This window comes from Zootoca vivipara, chromosome 16 (assembly GCF_965207765.1).
Source record: "Zootoca vivipara chromosome 16, rZooViv2.hap1.1, whole genome shotgun sequence".
Classification (NCBI taxonomy): Eukaryota; Metazoa; Chordata; class Lepidosauria; order Squamata; family Lacertidae; genus Zootoca; species Zootoca vivipara.
Genome location: NC_142599.1, coordinates 6,622,376 through 6,649,723, shown reverse-complemented (window position 1 = coordinate 6,649,723; position 27,348 = coordinate 6,622,376). Strand labels below are relative to the sequence as shown.

The window sequence follows — 27,348 nt, the reverse complement described above, 5'->3', positions numbered from 1 at the left end:
CATTAGCAAAAGCAAAGCAAGAAATAGCTCCAGCTTCTTGCCTCCGTTCCACATGCATGTTGTTTTGCGCGGACGTCGAATTAAAAAACTGTTGCTCTTTTCTCTGCTCCTCTCTCTTCCTTTTTACTCCCCGCCCCCCCCCCCCGTTTACATATAAACATTTTTGTTAGTGTAATTTTGCCATACCCCTCGATGGGTTTCCAAGGGCACAACTCTGACACCAGGATCAGCGTGTCCCCAAAAATTTGATATTCTGTGCCTAGTTTTTAAAGTCCTTCCCCACCCCCCCACCCCCCCGAAGTAAAGTTTAGTTGTTAATCTTGAACATTAAGTTTAGTTTGGTCGATGAATAAAAACAATGTCCCTTTGATTGAGTACATTTCCACCTTTAAAATAAGTACCGTATTGGCCCGATTATAAGCCACACTTTTTTCCCCTGAATTCCGATCTGGGAAAGTTAAAAGTGTGGCTTATAATAGCGACCTTATGAAATGCTGCTGAAACAGCTGCCCGGGGGGGGGGGCATCGGGGTTGTGGGACAACGGCGTGCCACCCACCCGCAACTCCCAAGCTTTCTCCGAGCTGTTGGGGGTAAGGGGGGAGCTGCGCCGCTTTGCCAGCGGCACTCCCCCTTCATTTTGACAGCTCGGGGAATGCTTGGGAGGTCCCCCCCCCTCCCAGGAAGCAGCCCGGGAGCATGGGGCAACTGTGTGCAGCCCGTCCTCCGCCCCCAAGTCATCGGAAGGAAGGAGGGGCTGCCAGGAAAGCGGCGCAGCTCCTCCTCCCCAGAGAGCAGCCCAGGAGCGCGGGGCAACGGTGTGTAGCTCTCCCATTGCTCCCAAGCCTTTAACTCCTGCTGGAGCCCTTGCGAGTATGGGTGGCGGGTGGGTAGCCGTCGCTTCCTGCTGTGGGCCTCTGCTGTTGTTGGGGGGGGTGCTTGCCCAGTGCCAGGAGCGACAGGTTGTGGGAGGGCGAGTACCTGCCACATGCCGCTGCCATGCGATCCCCCTCTGCCTGCCCCTCCGCTGTTAATGGAGCGGGGGCGCCCACTTGGCGCTGTGTGAGGTGAGCTACACGCCCCCCACAGAATGTCTCTTCTTGCCCAGCCAGCCCCCACTGTTAGGGAGCAGGAAGTGCCTGCCCGGCATGGGGGGGGGTAGCCATAGGCATGTTGTGGGTGCCCGGTTGGGTCGCCACCCTACGTCACCCTCCCCCAGTTGCACCATGTAGGGCTGGCACTTCAGCAACCCCCCAATATTTCTCAGTGTGCCGTGCAGGTCCTCTAGGGCAGCAAGTTCTTCCTTGGACCACGTGGTCGCCGCCAATTTTAAGGGAGCATCTTATATTCGGGTATTGTCTCTCCCCCCCCCCTTGAATTTTAAGGGTGTGGCTTATATTCGGGCCAATACGGTAAATAAATGACAATTCTGTCAGCACGCACCTTTATGAAATGTGCTGTGCACAGTAATGGGCCTTAGTCCCATGAGTCAACTGGTGGGATGGCGGCTCAGTCATAGCCTCCCAGCGTCCGCTTACTGTGAGGAAGAGGAGCGAAGCAGCAGCGAGGTTGCAGCTGTGTGAATGCACCAGGTCTCGCACCAGGTCTCGCACCAGATTGACTCCCCTGGTGTATCTATTTAGGCCTGACCGCACTGCCGCCTCGCTCCACACCCTCAGGGCAAGCAGAAGCAGTTCCACTGCCAGGAGGCTATTGCCGTGACTCTGTTCCACTGGTGAACTGCTCCTGATGGTGACGAAAGAGAACACCTGATACAAGGCTGCCTTCGTTATACAGTGGTACCTCGGTTTATGAACACAATTGGTTCCGGAAGTCTGTTCATAAACTGAAGCGTTCATAAACTGAAGCGAACTTTCCCATTGAAAGTAATGGAAAGTGGATTAATCCATTCCAGACGGGTCCGCGGAGTACTTAAACTGAAGTGTTCATAAACTAAAGCGAACTTTCCCATTGAAAGTAATGGAAAGTGGATCAATCCGTTCCAGACGGGTCCGCGGAGTACTCAACCTGAAGCGTACTTAACCCGAAGCATGGGTGTAATTGGTTCCAGAAGTCTGTCCATAAGCTGAAGCATTCATAAATCGAAGCGAACTTTCCCATTGAAAGTAATGGAAAGTGAATTAATCCGTTTCAGATGGGTCCGCGGCGTTCGTAAACCGAAAATTTGTAAACCGAGGTGTTCATAAACCGAGGTTCCACTGTATTCATTAAAAAAAAAAACAGAAACCAAAACTTAATTTATTATTATGATAATGTCAGGGAGGTTGCTGGCTACCCTCGAGCAATGACACTCCAAACCATCTTGTCTTTAATACTTTTATTGTGAATATTATTTACAGTGCAAGAGCTTCATGAAAACATGTCTACTCAGTATGATCAGATTCTCCCAATAGTACTTTTCGGCTCCTCCCCCAGCAGAGTAGTTTGGGGACCCCAAATCTCCGTCCCCTGCATTTGCGAGCCACTGATCGCCTCAGTTCTGGGGTGAATTTGAAAGGACGCCCCTCTGCTGTTTCCCCGCTAAAACTCTCTGCTGGCCCCTCCTCCCTTGCTGGTATCACAGGCTGCAGGTAGGGCTCTTGTATGGTGTCTGAGCCCTGCCCCGCTCCGCTCACTTCCTCCTTCCTGTCTCCTGCCCCTCCGCTGTTGTCAGAGCCATTAGAAGAACTGGATTTGATGGGGGATGGCTGTTCCCTGTAAGCCCACCCCCTTACAGATAACTTTACACCCCAACTTTTCTACTGACAGGATAAAAGCAGATAAAAGCAAGAATGGCTAAAAACTTAGACAACAAACAGCTAAACATTGATAGAATTTAAACTTTGTTGTTGGTATTCATCTGTCTCGGGAGACAATGGAGTACGCCACCGGGGGTGAAGGCAAACCGCAGCGTTAGCAACCCGGAAGTGACCTCCCAGGCGGGCAAGCCTGGGTGGTATATCTGGAGGTCCTCATTGACGTTGTCCAAAGGAAAACGCAGCAGAACATTTGGCACCAGCTTGGCTGCAGGAGTTGCCGGAAGGAGCTGTACAGGGCGCCATCCAACCGTCTTGGGGACTCCAGCAAGTCAGATTATTGTCTTCCCCATCCCTCCTGAGCCAAGTTTGGTGTCAATGCACTTCTTCACCCAGGGGGAAGGGGGGGGGAGAGAGAAGAGGACCACCCCTCAGGGTGCTGTTTTGAGCAGGGCTTTGGAGGGGGCAGATCTGGCAATGTAGATGGCCCCATCTGCACTAGCCATTTAACACCGCTTGAGGCTGCGTTGGTGTAAATCGGGGCTTGGGAACCTTTTTCAGTCAGAGGGTCGTTTTCCTTACTGGGTGACCTTCCAGGGGCCACAGAGCAGCCATTAGGCAGGGCCAGAGGCAAAGGCAGCTGGAGCTATTAATGTAAAGTTTTGTAGAATTAGGCTAACTTCTGTACACACAAACAGTGGCCATTGCGGTATTAATAATACATTTCAAGGCCAGGAGAATGTGTAGCCCTCCCCACCTACCCATTTCCCCAAATGCGGCCAATGGAATTGCATTTCAGTTTCCCTAAAAATTCCTTGGATGCCTTATCTGAAGAAAAGCCATTTGCTTCCGGGAGGGAATACGTTTCCGAGCACAATTCAAAGTGTTGGTGTTGACCTTTAAAGCCCTAAACGGCCTCGGTCCGGTATACCTGAAGGAGCGTCTCCACCCCCATGGTTCTGCCCGGACACTGAGGTCCAGCTCCGAGGGCCTTCTGGCGGTTCCCTCATTACGAGAAGCCAAGTTACAGGGAACCAGGCAGAGGGCCTTCTCGGTAGTGGCACCCACCCTGTGGAATGCCCTCCCACTAGAGGTCAAAGAGAACAATTACCAGACCTTTAGAAGGCATCTCAAGGCAGCCCTGTTTAGGGAAGCTTTTAATGTTTGATGGATTTCTGTATTTTAGAATTTCTGTTTTTTTTTTGGAAGCCGCCCAGAGTGGCTGGGGGAACCTGGCCAGATGGGCGGGGTATAAATAATAAATTATTATTATTATTATTATTATTATTATTATTATTATTATTATTATTGGCAGAAACTTGTAAAAGTTAACTTTGTCTCTCAGTAGTACCACAGTGAAGCCACTAGGTGGCAGGATTTTAGATTCTCTTCGCCGCAGAAAGAAAATGTGGAAACTGCTCTATCCTGAGGAATTTCAGCCCCCCCCCTGTCGCTTTGCTTTTTTATATATTTAAGTACAATGTATTTTCTGCTTACAAAAAGGAGGCCCTGTTCAATGTGGTGGGTATATTATGCTGCAGAGTTACGCCAGGTGTCTTTTTAAAGTTTCTGGACAAACATTTGGTTCTGTTTTGTATCCCAGTTCAAAAAGCGACAATTGTCCTTCAAGGGCCTTGGGATTTGTTCAGGTTCTCCCACAATCCATACCAAAAGGGTCGGGTTGAGTGTGGACTAGTCACTGTCTCTCAGCCTAGCCTACCTTAAAGGGTTGTTGTGAGGGAAGAGAAAATGTGTGCCTCCCTGTTTAAAAGGGGGGGGGAGCCACTACAGTATAAAATCCATACATAATTAAAATACGCAATGGTACAATTCCAAGAAAATATTTAAAATATCTGTGATTAAAATTTGCAACGAAACAAGCTTGTTAAAAGGCTTAGCAATTAAACAGTTAAAGGTGTGGTTAAAATAAGTAATTGGGTCTTTGGTTGCAAATTTCAAAGAGAGTGGTGTAAATGTATTTGGCATATGAACAATTATTGTAAAAATGTGAAGACATTAGCAGGACTGAAATAAATCCGGCAATGATAAACTTTCAGACCTTAGAGTTGACTACAAGGATATTAAGGTCAGAAATTGGTAATTTAAAGTGTGATACAAAGATCTGAAAAGAAAAAGAACCAGCTGAAGGGACAGAGGAAAGTCACAAGCTCGGCAGAGCAAAGAGTATGTTTGTTTGTTATTGTAAGGTTGGATTTGTTGTGTTAGAAAAGGAAAAACTAATAAAAAATTATACGGGAAATAAATAAATGAAATAAAGTAAGTAATTGGGAAGGTCAAGTTCAGAGGAAGCCTTGCCTAAACTGGTGTGTCTTCAAGAGCCGACGGAATGCCAATACTGATGGGCCTTTCGTCTTTCAGCCTGGAGGCATTCTGCAGGGGTGGAAAAGCCCACCTTCAGTGGAAAAGCCCACCTGCATGTTTCCACAAGCTGAGCACCACCAGGCTGTGAGAAAAACCAACCAGCTTTCATTTGCTCTTCTTAATGCCCTTACTGGGTGGTGGCTACTAACCGTAATGGCGATGCAGGGCTGGAGCCAGTATCCCGCTGGATACAGATTGCTGAGAATTGCAAGTGGAGATGGCGCTGTTGCTTAGGCAGACGGTTTGCCATTGTGAGATTCACAACAGACCTCTTGCTATTTCCTGACTGCCCTCTGCACCCAATGAGCCATAATAAATGGGAATAAACCAGATCTCGAGCTTTCTATCACAAGGCTCTAAAACTGGCATTCGACGCTGCACAATGACTCCACAGGGAGCAAGTGGCCCCATCTGTTCTCATGGTATACCTTCCCATCTTCAGTGCTAGATCATCTTTATTGTAGTATCTTCCTTTATTTAGATCTGGGTGCAACAACTTCCTCTCCAATTGTGGTTCCCAGCAACTGGCATTCAGAGGCATACTGCCTCCCACAGCGGAAGCAGAACACAGCCATTGAGGCTAGTGGCCACTGATAGCCTCCGTGACTTCATCTGAATCCCTTTTAAAGCTGGTCTCTTTCTGAACCATCCCCTCAGCTTACTACACTGTTAAGTGATCGCTGATCTACCGCTATTTGAAGTACAACACTGACAAAGAATCATTATTGAAACAGTTGGTTATCCGGAAAAAACTGTTCTACACTTGGAGCACTCATCAAAGCACTTCTGCAGGATCTTGACTGTTGAAAGACAATTTGCCTTCATCTCAGCGTGTTTTGATATGGACTGATCACGCTTTCTAATTCTGTGCCTGGAACATTTATTTGACTCTTATTATTTGTGACTTTATGCAAGGATTACATCTTTTCTGCTCATGAAGTGTGAAACAATATAACGTTAATGATATCTTGTTAGGTCATTATTAGCCGCATGTTACTTGTGGTTGTTTAGAGTTTTCTGTTTTTGCAACACAGGGGATTTCCTTGACTTGCTGGAAGGCGGTAGATTGGGGCGGAATATCTCCTTTGCAATCAGAAACACCCAGCATTTCACCCTGCCTGAAACTCTGTGGAGATCTGCTGCTGTAGGCCGTACTGAGCCAAATGAAAACAATGGTCTGACTCAGTATAAGGCAGTTTCCTGTGTTGCTGTTGGTGGACCTTGAGGTCCTCTTAAAGAAGCATATAGAACCAAATAACTATGAAGCTAGAAATGACCCCCCTGGGGTCATCTAGTCCAATTCCCTGAAATGCAGGAATTGCAGCTAAATAGGAGTATAGCGTCTAGATCAAGGGAAGTAATAGTACCACTGTATTCTGCTCTGGTCAGACCTCACCTGGAGTACTGTGTCCAGTTCTGGGCACCACAGTTCAAGAAGGATACTGACAAGCTGGAACGTGTCCAGAAGAGGGCAATCAAAATGGTCAAAGGCCTGGAAACGATGCCTTATGAGGAACGGCTTAGGGAGCTGGGTATGTTTAGCCTGGAGAAGAGAAGGTTAAGGGGTGATATGATAGCCATGTTCAAATATATAAAAGGATGTCATATAGAGGAGGGTGAAAGGTTGTTTCCTGCTGCTCCAGAGAAGCGGACACAGAGCAATGGATTCAAACTACAGTACAAGAAAGAAGATTCCACCTAAAAATTAGGAAGTACTTCCTGACAGTAAGAGCTGTTCGACAGTGGAATTTGCTGCCAAGAAGTTGGTGGAGTCTCCTCCTTTGGAGGTCTTTAAGCAGAGGCTTGACAGGCATATGTCAATATGTCAAGAATGCTTTGATGGTGTTTCCTGCTTGTCAGGGGGTTGGACTGGATGGCCCTTGTGGTCTCTTCCAACTCTATGATTTTATGATTCTAAGAATCACCGGCATATGGTCATCCCACCTCTGTATAAAAACCTCAAATGAATGAGAGTCCACCTTCCGAGGGAGCCCATTCTACTTGTCAAACAGCTCTTAGAATCAGAAACTTCTTCCTAATGCCGATCCCAGAAATATAAAGCTTGGCCTACCTTTTTGCAGGGTGGGTTTTAAAAGTAAGCACCAGTGCTTTTGAATTGTGCTTAGAAAACTGTCTGGCAGCCTGCGTAGTTATTTAAGTTTTCTTCCCGCATGCAACATGCTTCAGCTTTCGAAACCTCTGCAGTCTGAGCGTTGGGATAAAATGCAAGAGTTCCTGTTTGAACTGGAGACTCCCCGCCGCTCTTAATTGCTTTTTGACATTTGTCCACCCCTCTTCCAGTTGCTCTACAAAGCTTTTGTTTCAATCTTCTGGTGGTTATCTGAGCTAAAAGGCAAATAATGAGAAGCTCAGCACTTCGGAGATGGGAGTCAGATATTCTGGGAGAGTGGCAGATCACCGAACATTTTGCTTGGATATTCTGGGAGAGTGCTGGAGTGCGGAATGTTTTGATGGGGCTCTCCATTGCGCTGTTCCGTTAAGCCCTTCAGTTTGCATAATAAGTTAAATTGCAGCAATTATGACACATTCCTTGCTTTGAAACACACATGTCCTTTCCTTTGCACAAAGAGCCCAGATTTCATACGGAGTAGAAACCAGGCTCTGTTTATACCGGTAGCAGTCTTTTATCCAGCAATACGAGCTCAACTTCAGAGGCTTTTAGAAATGCAAAGTCAGGGGCACCTCTGGATAATCTTGCCACAGTTACAGAGGGGTGATGGGGAAGCTGTGTCCTTCCAAGATGCCGTTGGACTCTCAACTTCTCCAGCAAGCATGTCCAGTTATCAGAAACAATGGCACGAGCCTCCTCTAAAAGTTTGGTGAACAAAAGTTTGGTGCAGGGCTGACGTAAGGTCAGGCTGATGTATTAAAAGCCTCTGTGGAGGGCTGTGGATTCTGCACATCACTAGATGCATTCCTTCATGCAAAGGAAGAGATGTAGGTGCACAGAGGTTGAGTTGTAAGTGTATGCAATCGAAACAATGCCTGCATGGAAGGTAAGGGAGTTGCCTTAACTTATCCCTTCCATGGATTTGGCACATGAGTAAAAATGTGAGCTTTTAGCCTTAAGCCCAAGTGTTTTGGTCCTTAAGTTTAACATTCTATAAAGGTAAAGGTCCAGTTGCGGACGACACTGGGGTTGTGGCGCTCATCTCGCTTTACTGGCCAAGGGAGCCGGTGTATAACTTCCGGGTCATGTGGCCAGCATGACTAAACTGCTTCTGGCGAACCAGAGCAGTGCACGGAAACTCTGTTTACCTTCCCGCCACAGCGGTACGTATTTATCTACATGCACTGCATGTTTTCGAACTGCTAGGTTGGCAGGAGCTGGGACTGAACAACGGGAGCTCACCCTGTCGTGGGGATTTGAACCGCCGACCTTCTGATCAGCAAGCCCTAGGCTCAGTGGTTTAGACCACAGCACCACCTATAGCATATTCTATATGTATGTATGTGTGTGTGTAGGTAGGTAGGTAGGTAGATAGTACATTGTACATTCTATAACATAGTGTTTAACATGCTTCATTGTATTGACAAGGATGTTAAGGTTGACACCTTCCATCCAAAGGTAGGGTTGCTGGGGCTCGGGTGGCGCTGTGGTCTAAACCACTGAGCCTCTTGGGCTTGCCAATCAGAAGGTCGGTGGTTCTAATCCCCGCGATGGGGTGGGCTCCCGTTGCTCTGTCCCAGCTCCTGCCAACCTAGCTGTTCGAAAACATACCAGTGCAAATAGATAAATAGGTACCGCTGTGGCAGGAAGGTAAACGCCATTTCTGTGTGCTCTGGTTTCCGTCACTGTGTCCCATTGTGCCAGAAGCGGTTTAGTCTTGCTGGCTACATGACCCGGAAAGCTGTCTGTGGACAAATGCCGGCTCCCTCAGCCTGAAAGCAAGATGAGCGCCCCACTCCATAGTCTCTTTGACTGGACTTAACCATCCAGGGGTCCTTTACCTTTACCTTACACATGGGGCTGCCCTTGAAGGCAACCCAGAAACTTCAATGAATGCAGAACGTGCTTGCCAGGGTTTTAACTGGGGGCTTGGTCATATTACACAAGTCTTAAAAGAAATCCACTGGCTGCCTATTCAAGGTGCTTGGTGGTTGTTGTTTAGTCATTTAGTCGTGTCCGACTCTTCGTGACCCCATGGACCAGAGCACGCCAGGCACTCCTGTCTTCCACAGCCTCCCGCAGTTTGGTCAGACTCATGTTGGTAGCTTCGAGAACACTGTCCAACCATCTCATCCTCTGTTGTCCCCTTCTCCTTGTGTCTTTCCCAACATCAGGGTCTTTTCCAGGGAGTCTTCTCTTTTCATAAGGTGGCCAAAGTATTGGAGCCTCAGCTTCAGGATCTGTCCTTCCAGTGAGCACTCAGGGCTGATTTCCTTCAGAATGGATAGGTTGATCTTCTTGCAGTCCATGGGACTCTCAAGAGTCTCCTCCAGCACCAGAATTCAAAAGCATCCATTCTTCGACGATCAGCCTTCTTTATGATCCAGCTCTCACTTCCATACATCACTACTGGGAAAACAAGGTGCTTGGTACTTAACATTTAAAGGTGTGAAGAGCTTGGAACCCAAATACCCGGAACTCCTCTCCCTGTACCAGAATTGCTTCAGGGAGCAATCCAAGCTTATTGCCACCAGCTCAGTGGCAGGAACGTGGCAGAAGGCTGCGGGCAGAGGCACATAGCTGGGTGAGCCTAGTGCTGGCATAAAAACCAGGCCTCGGTTGGCCCTGATGTTGTCACATCACATGATGACAGTAGGACCAGCTCAGCATCCAATGGATCCTTTTCACAATGGGGTTTCCGCTTGCTGCAGCTGGCAGGGACGCCACCAGCGGCACTCCTGCCCTCCTATGAAAGGGGGAGCTCACCCCATCACTCTGCTGAGAGGTGGCCCTTGGAAGTCAGCTGTGCTGATGGAGCTACACAGCCACCTAATCCAGGCCCCTCCAGCCCAATTCAGAGCAGGGTTGGATTTTTCTCATAGCCTGCTATATGTTTTCAGCTGCTGCCTTCATGGTACGGTGGTACCTCTGGTTGCGAACGGGATCCGTTCCGGAGGTCTGGCTGCATCCCGAGGAATTCGCAACCCGACGACCGCTTCTACACATGCGCCCAGTGTGGTTTAGTGCTTCTGTGCATGCGCACACAGCAAAACCCAGAAAAATACTTCTGGGTTACCGCATTTGTATCCCGAAGTTTACGTATCCAGAGGGATACATAAGCATAGGTATGACTGTATTGCTAATGTTGTGGTTTTATTGCGCATTTCAGCCTTTTATGATGTAAATCCAGTGTGGGGAACCTTTGACCTTCCAGATGTTTACTGAACTGCAACTCCAATCACCCCTGGTTGTTGGCCATTCTTGCTGGGGCTTATACAAATAAACCTGCAATTATATTTGTCGCTCACTGTCTTAGAATGTGCTTTAAACATTACAGTGGTACCTCGGTTTATGAACAAAATTGGTTCCGGAAGTCTGTTCATAAACTGAAGCGTTCATAAACTGAAGCGAACTTTCCCATTGAAAGTAATGGAAAGTGGATTAATCCGTTCCAGACGGTCCGCGTAGTACTTAAACTGAAGCGTTCATAAACTGAAGCGAACTTTCCCATTGAAAGTAATGGAAAGTGGATTAATCCGTTCCAGACGGGTCCGCGGAGTACTCAACCTGAAGCGTACTTAACCCAAAGCATGGGTGTAATTGGTTCCAGAAGTCTGTTCATAAACTGAAGCGTTCATAAACTGAAGCAAACTTTCCCATTGAAAGTAATGGAAAGTGAATTAATCCGTTCCAGATGGGTCCGAGGTGTTCGTAAACCGAAAATTCATAAACCGAGGTGTTCATAAACCGAGGTTCCACTGTACAAATAATGCGTGATGAATAATAACTCTGGGTCCACAGGTTTTGAGCCCGTGTCTTCATGGCCTTTATACTCGTGAAAAATGTTGCCCGAAATAATGGATGGAATTTGCCTTAATGCCTCTCCCCCTTTGTTCTTTTGTTCCAGGCCTGGAATTTGCATATTCTGCTGCTCCCAAATCTATGCAGAGTGCTATTATGGGTCTCTTCTTCTTTTTTTCTGGAATTGGATCTTTTGTTGGGTCAGGGCTTCTGGCTTTGGTGTCTATTACAGCGATTGGCTGGATGAGTAATCACACAGATTTGGGTAAGTTATTTATGAGTTTGTTTATTTTATTTTTATTTTTTTCCAGCATGTTAGAGCAAAAGAAAGCAGAGTACTTATTCCTAAAGCTGCCGCATGCTGTTAATTTCCAAAACTTTCCTATCTTAGGCACGGCTGTTTTTTTCTAAGCTGCAATTTTCACTGGCAACCTTCGCCAGAGGAGGCATTTAAGAAGCTGAGCAACGATTCCACAGAAATTCCAAAACGACCCTGTAATAATTCCACCCCCCCACCCCCACCCCCCCGTATAACAATGCTGGTTCGTTTGTTACTATCTTTAGGATGCTCTTAGAGGCTGTTCTGGAGAAATTGTTCACTGAGCAAAGCAGTTGACACTGGAGAACCCCTTTATTTTGGTGCCCTCTGAGCAAACTAGCTGGTTATAGACCAACCAAGGGATTGTAACTACTATCTTCTAGCTGCAGGTCCCTCCTTCCTTCCTGGGGAAAGGTGACTGAGAGGGTTGTGGGGAAATAGCTTCAGATATTGCCAGATGAGACGGACTATCTGGATCCATGCTAGCCTGGGTTCAGGCCTGGTTGGGGGCCAAATCAGCCTTGGTCATTCTGATGGATGAACTTTATTATTATTTGTTTATATATTCATACATACATGCGTACCCCGCCCATCTGGCCGGGTTTCCCCAGCCACTCTGGGCAGCTCCCAACAGAATATTAAAAACACGATAAAACATCAAACATTAAAAACTTCCTGATACAGGGCTGCCTTCAGATGTCTTCTAAAACTCAGGTAGTTGCTTATTTCCTTGACATCTGATGGGAGGGCGTTCCACAAGGCAGGCGCCACTACCGAGAAGGCCCTCTGCCTTGTTCCCTGCAACCTCACTTCTTGCAGCGAGGGAACCGCCAGAAGGCCCTCAGAGCTGGACCTCAATGTCCAGGCTGAACGGTGGGGGTGGAGACGCTCCTTCAGGTATACTGGGCCGAGGCCGTTTAGGACTTTAAAGGTCAGCACCAACACTTTGAATTGTGCTCGGAAACGTACTGGGAGCCAATGTAGGTCTTTCAGGACCGGTGTTGTATGGTCTCGGCGGCCCGTCCCAGTCACCAGTCTAGCTGCCGCATTCTGGATTAGTTGCAGTTTCTGGGTCACCTTCAAAGGTAGCCCCCCGTAGAGCGCATTGAAGTAGTCTAAGTAGTCCAAGAGGGAAGGGCAGGAGGAGTGCCATGCTGCTGCTGCTGCTGCTGCTGCTGCTGCTGCTGCTGCTGCTGCTGCTGCTGCTGCTGCTGCTGCTGCTCAATCTCTCAGTGGCCTTCAGAACCACTGGCTATAGTTTCCTTCTGGACTCAACCTGCTGGATGGGTCTCAGTAGCACTGAGCTACTCTGCAGGGTTGTGAACAAAGACCAGCAGGGGAGCCTTGTGTGGCCTCCTGCTGTTTATGTCACAGGATACCATATATGTAATGAAGGTGCCAGGCGAGCCTCCCTGCAGAGAGTATTCTACAAACGGGGAGCCACCACAGAGAAGGCCCGTTCTCACGTTGCCGCCCTCCGGACCTCTCGTGGAGGAGGCACAAAAAGAAGGGCCTCAGATGACGATCGCAGGGTCCGGGTCGGTTCAAATGGGGCGATGCAGTCCTTGAGGGATTGTGGTCCTGGCGCCGCTTGCAGGAGGGGGCAACAGCCTTCCAGGTGGGGGCGCTGTGCAGCAAGGCAAGGCCCAAGCAGACTGCAAGGCAAGGCAAAGTGGGACACGGTTCAGGGCGGAAGGCAAGGCAAGTGAAGATTCAGACTGGACACAAAGCTTGGGGCAAGGCTCAGGGAATTCCTGAGCTCTGCAGTTCCTCCACCAAGGAACACACTGAAGCCCTTATATAGCAGCAGTAATAACACCAGGGGCAGCAGCCTAATGGTTAGCGCCACCTCTTCTGTAAGATGCTGCTCTGCTTAGAGGCACCTGACCATTCCCAGAAATCTCCTCCTGCTGCAATGGAGTGTGGGGAGCCTCAGTTTTTCCTGGGCCTTCAGCCATTGAGTCCTCTGAGCTAAAGGACGGCAGTGCCTTGATCCCCTGAAGGCGACGAGCCTCACTCCAGGGCTGTGGCAGGGACTTCCTGGGAGACACCTGGTTGGACACTGGAAAGCAAGGAGTTGGCCTGGACAAGCCTTTGGTCTGAGCCAGCAGGGTTGCTGTTCTGGTACAACAGCGGTTCCCAGACTTTGGGGGGGGCATTCACCCCATAAACTCAGTCCCAGAACCTCTATAAAAATCATTGTTTAGATTAGCGGTTTGCACAAGGAACATGATGACACATCATTCTGCCCGGACACTGAGGTCCAGCACCGAGGGCCTTCTGGCGGTTCCCTCGTTGCGAGAAGCCAAGTTGCAGGGAACTAGGCAGAGGGCCTTCTCGGTGGTGGCGCCTGCCCTGTGGAACGCCCTCCCAACAGATGTCAAAGAGGAAAACAACTACCAGACTTTTAGAAGACATCTGAAGGCAGCTCTGTTCAGGGAGGCTTTTAATGTTTAATAGATTATTGTGTTTTATTTTTCTGTTGGAAGCCGCCCAGAGTGGCTAGGGAAACCCAGCCAGATGGGCGGGGTATAAATAAATATATATTATTATTATTATTATTATTATTATTATTATTATTATTATTATTATTAAATTCAAAGCAGCAACAATTACGGTAATTGCCGCATTTATTGAAAATCCAACCCAAACTGTCTAGCTTAATGAATTCAACAAAATGGGTGAACGTGATCCATTGATGCCAGCTTTTCAAAATCTGATAGTCACTGGCATCTCCAGTCCCCTTCTGCTGCCCCCTTGCCTCTTAGCACCCCCCAGGTAATCCCACCCCCCACCCCACCCCAGGTAATCCCACCACCATCCACTTTGAGGACCGCTGTGTTGTGACATTGGTGGAGCTGCTCTGGGGGACAGAAAAGGTTTGATAGAGAAGGGGGAAAGCCTCATAGGGGGCTCAGAGCCAGGAAGGCTGACCCAGGCAGAATCATTTCCCCCGGCTGATTGATCCAATTTCCTCCACACGCCCCAGCAGCGCAATGTTAACTGTGTTTCTTTAATCATTGTGTTTCTTTAGCTCCCCCTCACCCCTTAATTTACCCACAAACACTCAAGTGCCAACCCCCCCCCCCCCCAATGAAACAATTAAATTATTTCTGGAGTTTTTTTAAAAATGGAAATTTTCATGGCGTTAACATCCTGACCTGTAAAAGGGAAATTGCTACTTTTCAAATACTTGCCCTCTTCGGGTGAACTGCATTGTTTTTTTCATGTCAAGTGCAAAGCCCCTTTGGGCTCTTACTAGAGCTTGTAATTATAAATTCATTTAATTCATTTAATTGAATCTTACGTTTTACGTAATTAAAGTAATTTCAACTTGGCATGTATGCACAAACAAGGATTGATGAGTACAGAATTTTTCCTGACTCCCACCCACCCTGGTCCCTGCCCAGTTCTAAGTAATGACTATAATGAACCAGTTGGGAGTCCTCTTGATGTCTATTGGACTCTGTCCATGTTGAGCCATGTGTGGACATACCTACAACATTAGCAAATGAAGTTTCCTTAACAAAAGCGTAATTTTCAACCAATGAGCTTTCCTAATTTAGGAAACTGCCTGGCGTGCTCTGGTCCATAGGGTCACAAAGAGTCGGAAACGACTAAACAGCAACAACAATTTAGGAAACTAAACCCTAGTTTTGAAGGAAAGCTGAGTGCAAGCCCTGTGCGGGTGGACCGAAGTGTCTTAATTGAAGAGCAAGATCCATAGCTGCCAAGTACCCCGTTTTCCCCAGGAAACCCCCGTTTTTACTTACCTTTTCCAGGTGGTCCCCTGTATCACTTCGTCTCCCGTTTTTCTCCGTTATTTTCTCCTGCCGGCGGCCTTTTTTCTTTCTTTCTGATTTGCCCTTCTATGGGCACAAAAAATGGCCGCCGGCGGCTTCAAAAGTCGCATCTACGCATGACTGGAAGTGCGTAGACGCGACTTCCGGTGTCGGCGGCGACCATTTTTGGTGCCCATAGATGGGTGGGGTGACACCGGAAGTTGCGTTGACGCACTTCCGGTCATGCGTAGAAGCTACTTTTGAAGCCGGCGGTGGCCATTTTTGGTGCCCATAGAAGGGCAAAGTGACACCGGAAGTTACGTCGACGCAACTTCCGGTGTCACACGGCTGCCGGTCCCGGATTCTGCAGTCCGGGACTTGGAAGGTAAGGCAAGATCTCAGGGAAGTTTTTCACACAGTTACAAGAAAAGGAAACTGCTAGTAGGCTCCAGAATGATTTAAAAAACACAGTTTCCTGTTGAGGGATACTTTCTGTAGAAAGAAAATATTTTAGCCCATGGGCTGCTCTCTAGAGAAATCAAGCGGCTCCCAAGAATACAGGCAACCCTCATCATCCACAGGGGTTCGGTTCCAAGGATTGTGTGCATGTATAAAAATCGTGTTTGGCTGAAATTGCCTTTTCCTTGGCTGGCAAGCGGCGGGGGGACCCCTGCAGGGAGGCCTCCTCATGTCTCCATGGCTGCCCTTTGCAGCTCTCACCTATGCATCCCTCTACCCTGCATAGGTGGAAATGGGGAGCCTGCCTCTCCATGGCTAGCCATCCCACTTTCTATAAGGTGGCCAGTGAGGGTCAGAGGTGTGGGGAGGCTGGAGGCCCCAAGTGGACCTGGAGCATAGAACCTTGTGAGATCATTGTGGGTTCAGAATCTTGCATAACCACCACTCCCAAAGCTGTTAGCCTTGCAGGCTTGCCAGGCAGGACTTGCCTGGCCAGGTGTAGTTTTTGGACCGACGGAAAGGAGAAGGAGGGAAGCAAGCAGAGAAGGCAGAGAGAGATGCAGGCAGAAGAAAAAGGCTGGGATAGAGCGGCAGCGGAGCACGTACGCTTGGAATCGTGGATGTTAAATGCACATAAAACAGAGGTCGGCAACCTAAGGCCCGCGGGCCGGTTCCAGGCCGAATGGGTTCTGGATCCAGTCCATGAATGGTCCAGAAATCGCCATGTGGTTCTGATTCATGTTGTTTGGGCTGCTCCATATTTTCCCTGGAAAGTGCGCCTGTGCATGTCCGCGGCGCCGGAAATCGCTTCTGTGCAGGCATGATTTTCGGCATCTGGGCATGTGCAGAAGCAATTTCTGGCGTCACACTGCGCCGGTCCGGTCCGCTGACGATCTCCACGGGAGTGATCCAGCCCATGCCTGGTAAGCCTTGCCGACCCCTGACATAAGATGTGCAGGAAAACCAGCCAACCTCACTGTAAAGCTAGCATTAGTATTTCTCTTTGGGCAAAATGTTTCTGTGTTCCAGGCTACACTGGTTTGAATCCTGGTTTCATGGAATGGACTTACTTCATGTAACGGAATGAATTTACCTTGTCTCTCTCTCTCTCTCCCCCCCCCCCCCGACAGGTAACATTAATGGGTGCCATTTAAACTATTACTTTTTTCTGCTGGTTGCTATTCAAGGAGCAACCCTCCTCCTTTTCCTTATTGTGTCTGTCAAATACGACCGCCAAAGGTCCCGGACTAACGGACCTGCCACCAGTGTGCGGACCTGACATCTGCAAGGAAAGAGCAGCTTTCATGAGCGACGTTTGATGTCAGTTGAACCATCCATCTCTGAGCTCTTAAATGCTAATACAGTGCGCATTTGTCGCCAGGACACATTTATCTTTAAACTTGCATGTTAACATTGCGTTCTTGCCTCGGCCCTCTTTTTTCCTTCCCCTGTAAAAGTAGGTAAGTGCCTTATGTTAGCAAGATGGCTTTGTCTTGCCCGCTGCCCAGTGTTACCCTTGGGCGCAGAAGAGGCGCAGAACTTATTCCAAGCTGTTTCCTTCAGTCTGTTAAAGCTGGGGGTGATTAGCCCTTGGATACAGAAGCGATGAATGACGGCCTACTAAGGAAACGTTTAATTTCTTTGAAGAACGACTTTGAAGGAAATGAGCAAAAGAAGGTTGCTTGCCATTTCCCCTTGCTTACCCATTTCCCCAGAAATAATGTTCTCCTTTCTCAAAACTGAAGTGTTGGTGTGAATGGGGGTGAGAAGTCTCTATTGTTGGTGTTGGTTATAGGGGAATGAAGTGGTGTGGAAATTTTTATTCCTGTGTTGTCCAAAAAGGGAAGCGACTTCAACCTACGTGGTATTTTCCACGGCAAAAGTTACGAAACTACTGCAATGAACAGGCCTCGCTGTGCAACATGGTGGTCCTTCTGTTGCTGTCTCATTTCTAGACGTTAAATCATTTCGTGGCAGGAAGCTGAGCTGGTATCAGAGTCTTTCCTTTTCCTTCCTTTCTTTTCTGTTGCCTCACGCCTTGAGAATTTATCCTTTTCTTTTTTAGGTAGGAGTTGAAATCTACTCAAGGGTTTGGGATATATTGTGTGCTGTGAATAAGCAAATCGGTTGCTGTTCCCTCATTTTAGGTCACTTTCCCATTTAAAAGCTGATGGCATGGATGGGAGTAGAAACTAAAAGTACCGTAAATTCTGGTGTATAAGACGACTTTTGAACCCAGGAAAATCTTTTCAAAAGTTGGGGGGTCGTCTTATACGCTGGGTATAAGATTCTGCGGTCACCGCATACGGTGGGGGGAGCTCACAAACGGCCCGCAGGCGCATCCCCGCCGTATGCAGCGACCGTGTAAGCGGCTGCCGCTTTTTTTCCGTGCAGGGAGAGGGGACGCGTGAAGCTTTCCTCCCTCCTCCCTGCAGGGAAAGAAAGCGGCACCCAATTACGCGCATGTAAGCAACCTCTGCTTTCTTTTCCTGCAGGAAGAGGGGAAAGAAAAGCACAGAAAGAAGGTGTGCACGGAAAGAAAACGGCAGCCTCTTTCTTTCTCTCCCCCCCCCCTCGCCTCGGTGCCTGGAACAACAGAGTGTCAGTGGAGCAGGCTCCCTCCCCTTCTCCCTCTCCCCACCTCTCCTCCCCTCCCTCCGAATGAAATCTACGGTAGTTCAAAATGCTACCGTAGTTCTTAGCATGCCTGCAAGTAAGTGCATTTAAACACCTGTGCATTTAAGCACTGATGTCTCTCTTTTGGCTTCATTTACTGGTGTTTAAAAAGCGGGGAGAGGAAGAGATACAGAAAAAAATTATTTGGTGTACGTTGGAAGTTTGGGATATACTCATTAAGGTGAGTATATCCCAAACTCTATATTTTGACTGGAAAAGTAGGGGGTCGTCTTGTACGCCCAGTCGCCTTATACACCGGAATATACGGTATTTGAAACTTTAATTTGAGCTAGGTTGAATGAAAATTGGCAGGGCAGAGCCAATTTGTCGTGGAGGCCCAAGATGGATGGAAGTTGTTTGTGGTGGGACTTTGGCAATCTGTGCCCGTGAGCCAAAACAAGGCCCAAGAATCTACATTGACTGCTAGCCAAACTGGTTCTCCATTAAAACACCATCTTGTGGAGGACAAGGCTGTTGTATATAAATCAGGGAGAGGGAACATTTGACCTCCCCCTAAAGTTGGACCCCCCCCAGCTCCCATCAGCCTCAGCCACCTTGAGCAGTGGCCAGGGACGATAGGAAATGTAGCCCCAAACAATCTGAAAGGCTGCAGGTTCTCCACCCCTGCCGTAAATCTTCCTTGAGCTTCTCAGCAGAGGGGTGTGCCATAGAAACAGTTGGGTTTCCTCAATCATTTTCCTAGCCTTCTTAACCTAACCTAACGAAAAGAAGAGCCTTTATTTCACCTCGCTCAAATGTTCTCTATTTCTCACAGGGCCTAATTTTCAACTACATAAAAAGCAATATTTTGCACAGAAATTGCGGAGTTCTGGCAAGTGGGAATCAACTTCACCTAATAACAAATGGGTTTTTCAATTTTTATTTTTATTTTTTGGTGGGGAGGTGATTAATTTTTAAGAGTATTCAAACATTGGAATGGAAAAGGCGCCTTTGGTTTTTCTATAATTCAAGTACCTTCATTTGGAAATGTTTACAAAAGCCCATGTGTTGGGAACCTGTGTTCTAGGGTGAATAAAAAATATGCTGCAGGTGTTCTGTTCTCTGTGGTCTTTGATGCTCCCCCTTCTGCTGTTGAACACCAAGAAGGCGCATCGTAGCTTTACAAGTTTGCTGAGATCCATAAAGACTAAAGAAGACGATCTGCTGGACCAGACCAAAAGGAAAATCTTGCTGGACTTGTTCAGAACTGCCTGGCATGATGCCCAAGAAAAACGAGGCCTAAAGCAGGAATAATCCAGGTTCTGTATCAGGCTTCCTCAACCTCGGCCCTCCAGATGTTTTGAGACTACAATTCCCATCATCCCTGACCACTGGTCCTGCTAGCTAGGGATCATGGGAGTTGTAGGCCAAAAACATCTGGAGGGCTGAGGAAGCCTGTTCTATATGTTAACACTTTATCATTCCTGTACAACGATGGGGAACTTTTTTCAACCTGAGGGTCACGTTTCCAAGGATCATAGGTCAGTGGTGGGTGAGGCCAGAGGCAAAAACGTAGATTTTACAGGGAGGCCAAGCTGAAGCACAAGTCCTGGGGACAGAAACCCTCATGTAAAATGGGTGCCGGGGAACGTGATTCTATTATAGGTGTGTAATTGGATAAATTTCTCCCTGTATACCCACAGCAGAGGTTGTAATCCCCATCACTAATCCCAGGTCCCTGTCTGTAATCCCAGGTTCCTATTTCTAATCCCAAATCTCTTACCTCTAATCCTATGTCCCTCTCTAATCCCAAAACGCCTATCTCAAATCCCCAATCCCTAGCTCCAATCCTAGCTCCCTAGTTCTATCCCAGATCCCAAGGGCAGGAGATTAAAAAGGTGTTGGCCAGGGTGTGAGTCATCCCTGAGAATGTTCCTCGCTCTTCTGAGGCAACGGTCTCCCACGATGACATCTAACGGACTCGGGACAGCCCACGATATCCTGTGCTGTCCTCACCACCCTCCGTAGGGACTCTCTGTCCATGGCTGCCAAACCAGCATACCACACCGTAATGCAGTATGAGAGAACACTTTCTATCGTGGACCGATAGAAGGAAACCATCAGTTGCTGTCCAACCTTGTTCTTTCGCAAGGGCCTAAGGAAATGAAGTCTCTGTCGGGCCTTTCTAACCACCTGGGCTGTATTGGCCTTCCAAGTTAGGTCTTCACTAATATGGACTCCCAGGTATTTAAAGGAAGAGACTCTCTCCACACAGCCCGCCCCCCATACAATGGGGCTAGCTCCCCTCTCTTCCTCCGAAAGTCCAACACCATCTCCTTTGTCTTGCCAATGTTTAGGTGCAGATTGTTCTCTGAACACCATGTGGATACCTTTTGAACCTCCCCCCGTACGCAGATTCGTCTCTGCCTGTAATAAAACCCATTATGGTGGTGTCACCAGCAAATTTAATAATTGCAGTAGGTGGGTCAGATGAAATGCAATCATATGTATACAACGAATACAGGTATGGACTTGGTACGCATTCCTGTGGAGTGCCAGTGCTGAGCTTCAGGGAGGTAGATGTAACAGGTCCAATCCTCGCTCTCTGTGTCCGATCTCTCAGAAAGTCTTTAATCCAATCACAGATGTTAGAAGAAAGGTCCAGGTCCCTTAACTTTCCGATGAGAATGTCCAGAAGGATGGTATTGAAAGCTGAGCTATAATCAATAAACAGCATTCTGACATAATTGCCTGGTCTCTCCAGATGACTCACTGCAAGGTGAAAAGCTGTAGCAATGGCATCATCTGTTGACCTTTTTCTCCTATAGGCAAACTGGTGTTTATCAAAGTCTGGTGGAAAACATGTTCTAAGATGTTGGAGGACCAATCTCTCGAAGCATTTCATCACTACAGATGTTAATGCAATGGGTCTATAGTCACTTAGGCAGTTAATTGCTGTTTTCTTTGGGACTGGGATAATGGTGGCCGCTCTCAAACATGATGTAACACAAGCGGTTTGCAGAGAGATGTTCAAAATCCTCGTCAAGACCCCTGCTAATTGATCAGCGCAATTTTTTTACCACTGTTCCCAGTACCCCATCTGGGCCAGCAGCTTTGCTGGGATTGACCGCCCGCAATGCAGCTTTCTCTTGATGGTCATATAAAACAAGTGGCTGTGAGTTTGTAGGCTGGCAAATTTTCTATTAGGTATTAGGTAACATAGATAGCTGCATTATTATTATGATTATTAATCGGCATTCCATGACCACTTAATCTTCATTCAGATGTTTCTACATTTGCCTGTTTGTTTTGAGAAGTTGTAAGTTGTTTTTCTGCTCTCTGTGTGTATATGCATGTGCGCGCGCACACACACACTTCTGCAAAGCTCAGTACTCCCGCAAGCCTGCCACTCCTTCCCTTTTGACCACGGATGGTTCCGTGTTGGCTACGTAAGGAGCCACCTTCAGCAAAAGAATTCTGTATTGGTATCTACAATGGCAAAAACTCCTTTGATTGCAGGGTGGAAATAGGCGTCCACTTTTAATCTGGAAGAATGATGCCCTGGGTACCTGTTTGCCATGATGTGTCTGCCGAGTTTAGAACCCACCCGCAACGGAGTGGCAGTGACCATTTCAAAGCAAGGTCGCCCCAGCTAGCAATGAAATCAATTCACAGCCAACCAAGGACCCAACTGCAAGGAATCAAAATCCATTTGCAGATGGAGATATTATTAATCAGAGAAAACTGCTCTGTCTCCCCACCCTCACCCCAACCTTGCCAACATCATCCTTGAGACTACTAGGCAAGATATACTGGTACCTGAAATTGTTCAGCTCGGTGGAAAGATAATTTCATTTGGACAGTGTATATGTTTGGGTGGTTGGCAGTGTCCCTGTAGTGAGAATTATAAACCAGCAAAGACATCAGATGTTGGTCAATGTGAGTCTCAGACTGCACAGTAATTCCTTGATTCTTTACGCCGGTGCTTTGCATGGCCTTCCCTAGCCTAGGGCTTCCAGATGTTGGATGCCAGTTCCCATCCAGTGCCAGATCTACAGATGTTGCTGAAAGGGAGCAATGGTCTGCATGGGGGGAGGAGGCTTTAAGGTTCGTGTCACCACCACCAAGAGAAGGAAACTAGTATAGACTTCTTTTCCTTGGTGACAGCTGCAAGGGGTCATGAGAAAGAGAAGGTCCTTCTCCTCTTGGTGTCTTAGTGGATGCAGGAGTGGGATCACTGCCCCCGCCTTGCCACTGCTGTGTTGTTGTTTAGTCGTTCAGTCGTGTCCGACTCTTCGTGACCCCATGGACCAGAGCACGCCAGGCACTCCTGTCTTGCACTGCCTCCCGCAGTTTGGTCAGACTCATTTTGGTGGCTTCAAGAACACTGCCCAACCATCTCGTCCTCTGTCGCCCCCTTCTCCATAATTCAAAAGCATCAATTCTTTGGCAATCAGCCTTCTTTATGGTCCTGTCCACAGCTGCGCGGGGGGAGAGGCTCAACAACTTTGTGCCATCTCCCCTCATTTTCTTAAAATTGAGTCCCCCAGAATAGGGTGGGGTCTTATACCTTGGGGTGTCTTATAGACGGAAAAATACAGTAATTCTAGTCCTGCCTTTCCCCTCTCCCTCTGCTCAGTCCTGGACTGGATATGAGTAAGGTTGGTGCCCTAATGGACTGGCCATCACTGCCTGACGCCATTCCTTTCTTTACCACTCTCTGGCATCTTCAGCTAATGTGAAAGACGCCTTCAATCCTTTTGCTAGCCACCTCAGAGACCAGATTAGCCTCTACCGATTTACTCAGTGAGAAGAAGAAAAGGAAAGAAGGGGAGGGTGGGAAGAATATCTCCTCTCCACGTGCAACAGGATTAAATTGAAGCAGGTGATTACCTGTGATTTGAGGCTTTTTGCTTCCATATCAAAGGCCCATCCGTCAGAAACACAAGGCAGGTGTTCTTCTCCTGGTAAAATGCATAGATCTGCACGATGAACAAGGTAATAGCAGAGCGCAGTTGCTGGGAAATTGAATAAAATCAGCCCAAGTCAGGAAGGAGGGAGAAGGGGCTGCCTTGCTGTCACTCCGGAGCCCTGCCACGGATTTCGCTTACGGAAGAGATTTCCCCACATTACTAGAAAAATACACCTGAAACGAAGGAATCTTCAGATTATGCTCAGCAAGGGATTTATGGGGGGGGGGGCGCTCAGGTTCACTGTAAGGTGGACAACTGCACATCACCACCTCCCCCAAAAGAGTAAATGTTTCTACAAACGAGGGACACAGGAAGCTGCATTGTACTGAGTCAAGGCATTGGTCCATTTAGGTCAGTGTTTACTACACTGACTGACAGTGACTCTCAAGGGTTTAAGCATATCCCTACCGTGAGATGCCAGGAATTGGGGCCTTCTGTGTCACTGAGCATTGGTGCTTTCCCCTTGTGCAAACTATCCCCCCAAGGACAAAAGAAGGCACCAAAGCACACGTAGCCAACATATGCTAATCCATGTGTATAGATGCAAATTTCTAATTTACATGGAAATGGAATCCAGGTGACCTGCCTGCCTGCTCAGTCATGATGGGCAAGTTCAAGGTCCATCAGTGCTCTTCCCTTCTCCAGGTTCTTTGTCTGTGAAGCAGACTTGGACCTGGCAGTCCGTCGTGCAGAGGACTGTCCTTTACACAGTAGGATGCATGACTATCCGAAGGTTGGGAATCGATGTCACGCTCTTCCAATCATGCAATCAGTGCAGACATTTCACTGTTCTTGGCAGAACAATCTCCCATCTCTTTCCACTGCACACTGTTCTGAAGGTTCTCCAAACACACACACTCATCCAATTTGGAGGGTGTGTGGCAAAAAGGAAGAGGAGAAAGCCCCATTGCAGTAGTGGGAGTCTTTATTTGCAAGCAGCCCAGTTGTACAACAACTTCTCCCCTCTCTCCAGTCTTGCTTTCAAGCATAGGCTGCCCACAACCCTGGTCTGGCCCTGACAAATGACCTGTTCTTAGACTTAGGTATATGCTACCTGGACCATAAAGAAGGCCGAAGAATTGATGCTTTTGAATTATGGTGCAGGAGGAGACTCTTGAGAGTCCCATGGACTGCAAGAAGATCAAACCTATCCATTCTGAAGGAAATCAGCCCTGAGTGCTCACTGGAAGGACAGATGCTGAAGCTGAGGCTCCAATACTTTGGCCACCTCATGAGAAGAGAAGACTCCCTGGAAAAGACCCTGATGTTGGGGAAGATTGAGGGCACAAGGAGAAGGGGACGACAGAGGACGAGATGGTTGGGCAGTGTTCTCGAAGCTACCAACATGAGTTTGACCAAACTGTGGGAGGCAGTGCAAGACAGGAGTGCCTGGCGTGCTATGGTCCATGGGGTCACGAAGAGTCGGACACGACTAAATGACTCAACAACTTAGAATTGGGACTGTTGAGTTTTTCTCTCCCTAGCTTTAAGTGCCTTCTCTTGGGGAATGGTCCACCTAGCCTCCAGATACACTGAAAAGTGCACGCATCTTGCTTCAAACGTGGCTCAATGCTTCCTCCCTCTCCATCTGACAGCATGCTCATTTTCTTCAAAACAAGGAGGACCAGAAACATGGTTAAGAGATAAACCACTGTGAATCTCTGAAGGAAACCCTCCCACAAAGTTTTGTAAATGTTCCTTACAGCCATGTTCCCCTAGGGGCATGAGGACCAGATTCTTGCTCTATAATAAAACCATGACTTTGAGAGGGGGGGAGTTGAGATTGCGTTCCAGGTGGACAGTGATGCTCACTTTCCATTCTCCTGTGCCTTGGTTTGATTTGCTTTTCTCCCACATTTCAGTCAACCATTCAGTTTGCTGTAACGAAATATATATTTAACAGGCCTGGCACTGTCCGCTGAGGGACCAGCAATGGAAAATCCATTACTCTGTTGTAAAGTATTGGTGAAAAGTTAATAATTTTGAAAGTGCCCTGCCAGAATCGTAACGACATTTAAATTCCAAGGCATAAAGTTTGATGATCTCCAGCATTGTTAAATTGCCCTGGATAATATAACGGAAAAGAAAAGCAGCAAAGCAAAGTACTTGTAAATGAAAAAAAAATGTGACGGGAAGCAATAACTCAAAATTGCAGCGTGTGTGTGGCTACAGGAGTGCTCTTAATATTAGCAGAGCACTTGAAATATTTTTATACCGATGGAATGGAAATCAAATATCCTAATGTGCGGGGATTTTGTGAAGTGCAAAATGGATTGAATTGTTCACCAGGTGTTATAGCAACAACTCTCAAAAAATTATATACACATATACATAAAGAGAGAGAGAGTGTTTAAGGGTCACTGTTGTTAACAAACCAATTACTTTTAAGCCCATGGTTTTAAAAGCATTTTCTTCCTCCAGATTTCTAGCTGTTGCGGGAGTTTGTTAACTATGTGAAAACTCCCTGAGAATGTGATGGTCAATGAATCTTTTGCAAGGCTAACCCACTTCCCCAAATTCATATGACAGGTGGTGTTTGTGGGGTGGTGTGTGTTGCAGGAACCCCTGAGCACAGAGGGCCATTGCCTCCTGGGCAGCCTCTGTGGCAACTGGATGCTGGGCTAGATGGGCCACCTTTGGCCTGATCCAGCAGGGCTCTTCTTGTGTTTTTGATTTTGCAGTTTTGAAATAGCTATTGATAAATAGTACCACTCTATTCTGCTCTGGTCAGACCTCACCTGGAGTACTGTGTCCAGTTCTGGGCACCACAGTTCAAGAAGGATACTGACAAGCTGGAACGTGTCCAGAAGAGGGCAACCAAAATGGTCAGGCCTTTTAGTTGACCATTTTGGTTGCCCTCTTCTGGACACGTTAAATAACTACCTGAAGGCAACCAAAAGGCCTGGAAACGATGCCTTATGAGGAACGGCTTAGGGAACTGGGTATGTTTAGCCTGGAGAAGAGAAGGTTAAGGGGTGATATGATAGCCATGTTCAAATATATAAAAGGATGTCATATAGAGGAGGGTGAAAGGTTGTTTTCTGCTGCTCCAGAGAAGCAGACACAGAGCAATGGATTCAAACTACAAGAAAGAAGATTCCACCTAAACATTTTTTACAACAAGGGGCAACTCGCATATCCCTTCTGCGCTCAAGATCTTCAATGCCAAGACCATATCACAACTGCTCTACGGCATTCCAATCTGGATCCCGGGGTTCACCCAGACAGTGGAGCAGGTGCAATCAACCTTTCTCTACAAGATTTTCTCTGTTCCAAGATGCGTCCCATATGCAGTTTTATGTTTAGAGGGAGCTCAACACAAGGTGGATTCTGTCGCCTGGGCAAGATTCCTTATATTCTGGCTAAAAATCTGCCTCGACCTTGACAAAGATCCCTTCCTCCAGGAAATGCTTTCGGACACCTTACTCCCCCCAGGGCTACAACACTTCAACAGGAAGGTACAGCAACTGGGGCTTTCAGTAGAACTCCTCCGCTCAATGCCCTTACAATCTGCCAAAGCCACAGTCTTAACTAGGTTGTGGGACATTGAGAGACAGGATCTTATAGCGGCAGCAGGCACAACATGTTCCCCCCTTCTTCTCCACCTCCCGTGGGCTCATGAAACAAAACCTAATTATCTAGACTTCCTGCTGAACACACAAGAAGGAAGGGCATTTTCGTTGGCCAGGTTCAACGCAAATCCATTGAACCTCCTGTGGGGAAGATTCTCGGGCAGGGCGAAGGATGAGAGGTTCTGTCTGTGTCATGACCCTCAGGTGGAAAGCCTTCTACATATGGTTTTTCACTGTAATCTTTACACCGACCTTCGTCAACAATTCCTGGACCGGCTCGGCATCCCCAGAAGGAGACCAGAGCGGGAAATCTTACAATTCCTTTTGCTGGGGAAGGACCAGGCCCTCACCAAGATGGTGGCTCAATATCTTAATTTACTATTTTCTCGTCGCTGTACTCTGCAGTCGTCTGAATTATTAGAAGCTCCATTGTCGTGAGAGCGGATAGCGGATTATTCCCTTCTCGCTCTTAACACAGCGTTTGCCACAGTGACAGTTTTAATCTCTTATTATTTTGTCTGTGAGTTTGTTTGATGCCAATAAAGGTTTTACTTACTTA

At 47.6% G+C, this 27,348-nt stretch overlaps 1 protein-coding gene across 2 annotated transcripts in view; it reads left to right on the top strand.

Moving 5' to 3' along the window:
- The window catches only part of SLC15A4 (solute carrier family 15 member 4), a 74,591-nt gene extending 55,235 nt beyond the window's left edge, over positions 1-19,356 (top strand). For both annotated transcript variants that reach the window (XR_015947497.1, XM_035098007.3), the window contains 2 exons: positions 11,175-11,333; positions 16,759-19,356. Coding sequence is in view for 1 of the 2 variants with exons in the window: in XM_035098007.3 (XP_034953898.1) it covers positions 11,175-11,333; positions 16,759-16,907 (308 nt within the window). In the remaining variant the exon portion in view is untranslated. The remainder of the gene's footprint in view (positions 1-11,174; positions 11,334-16,758) is intronic.
- Positions 19,357-27,348: the final 7,992 nt, after the last annotated feature.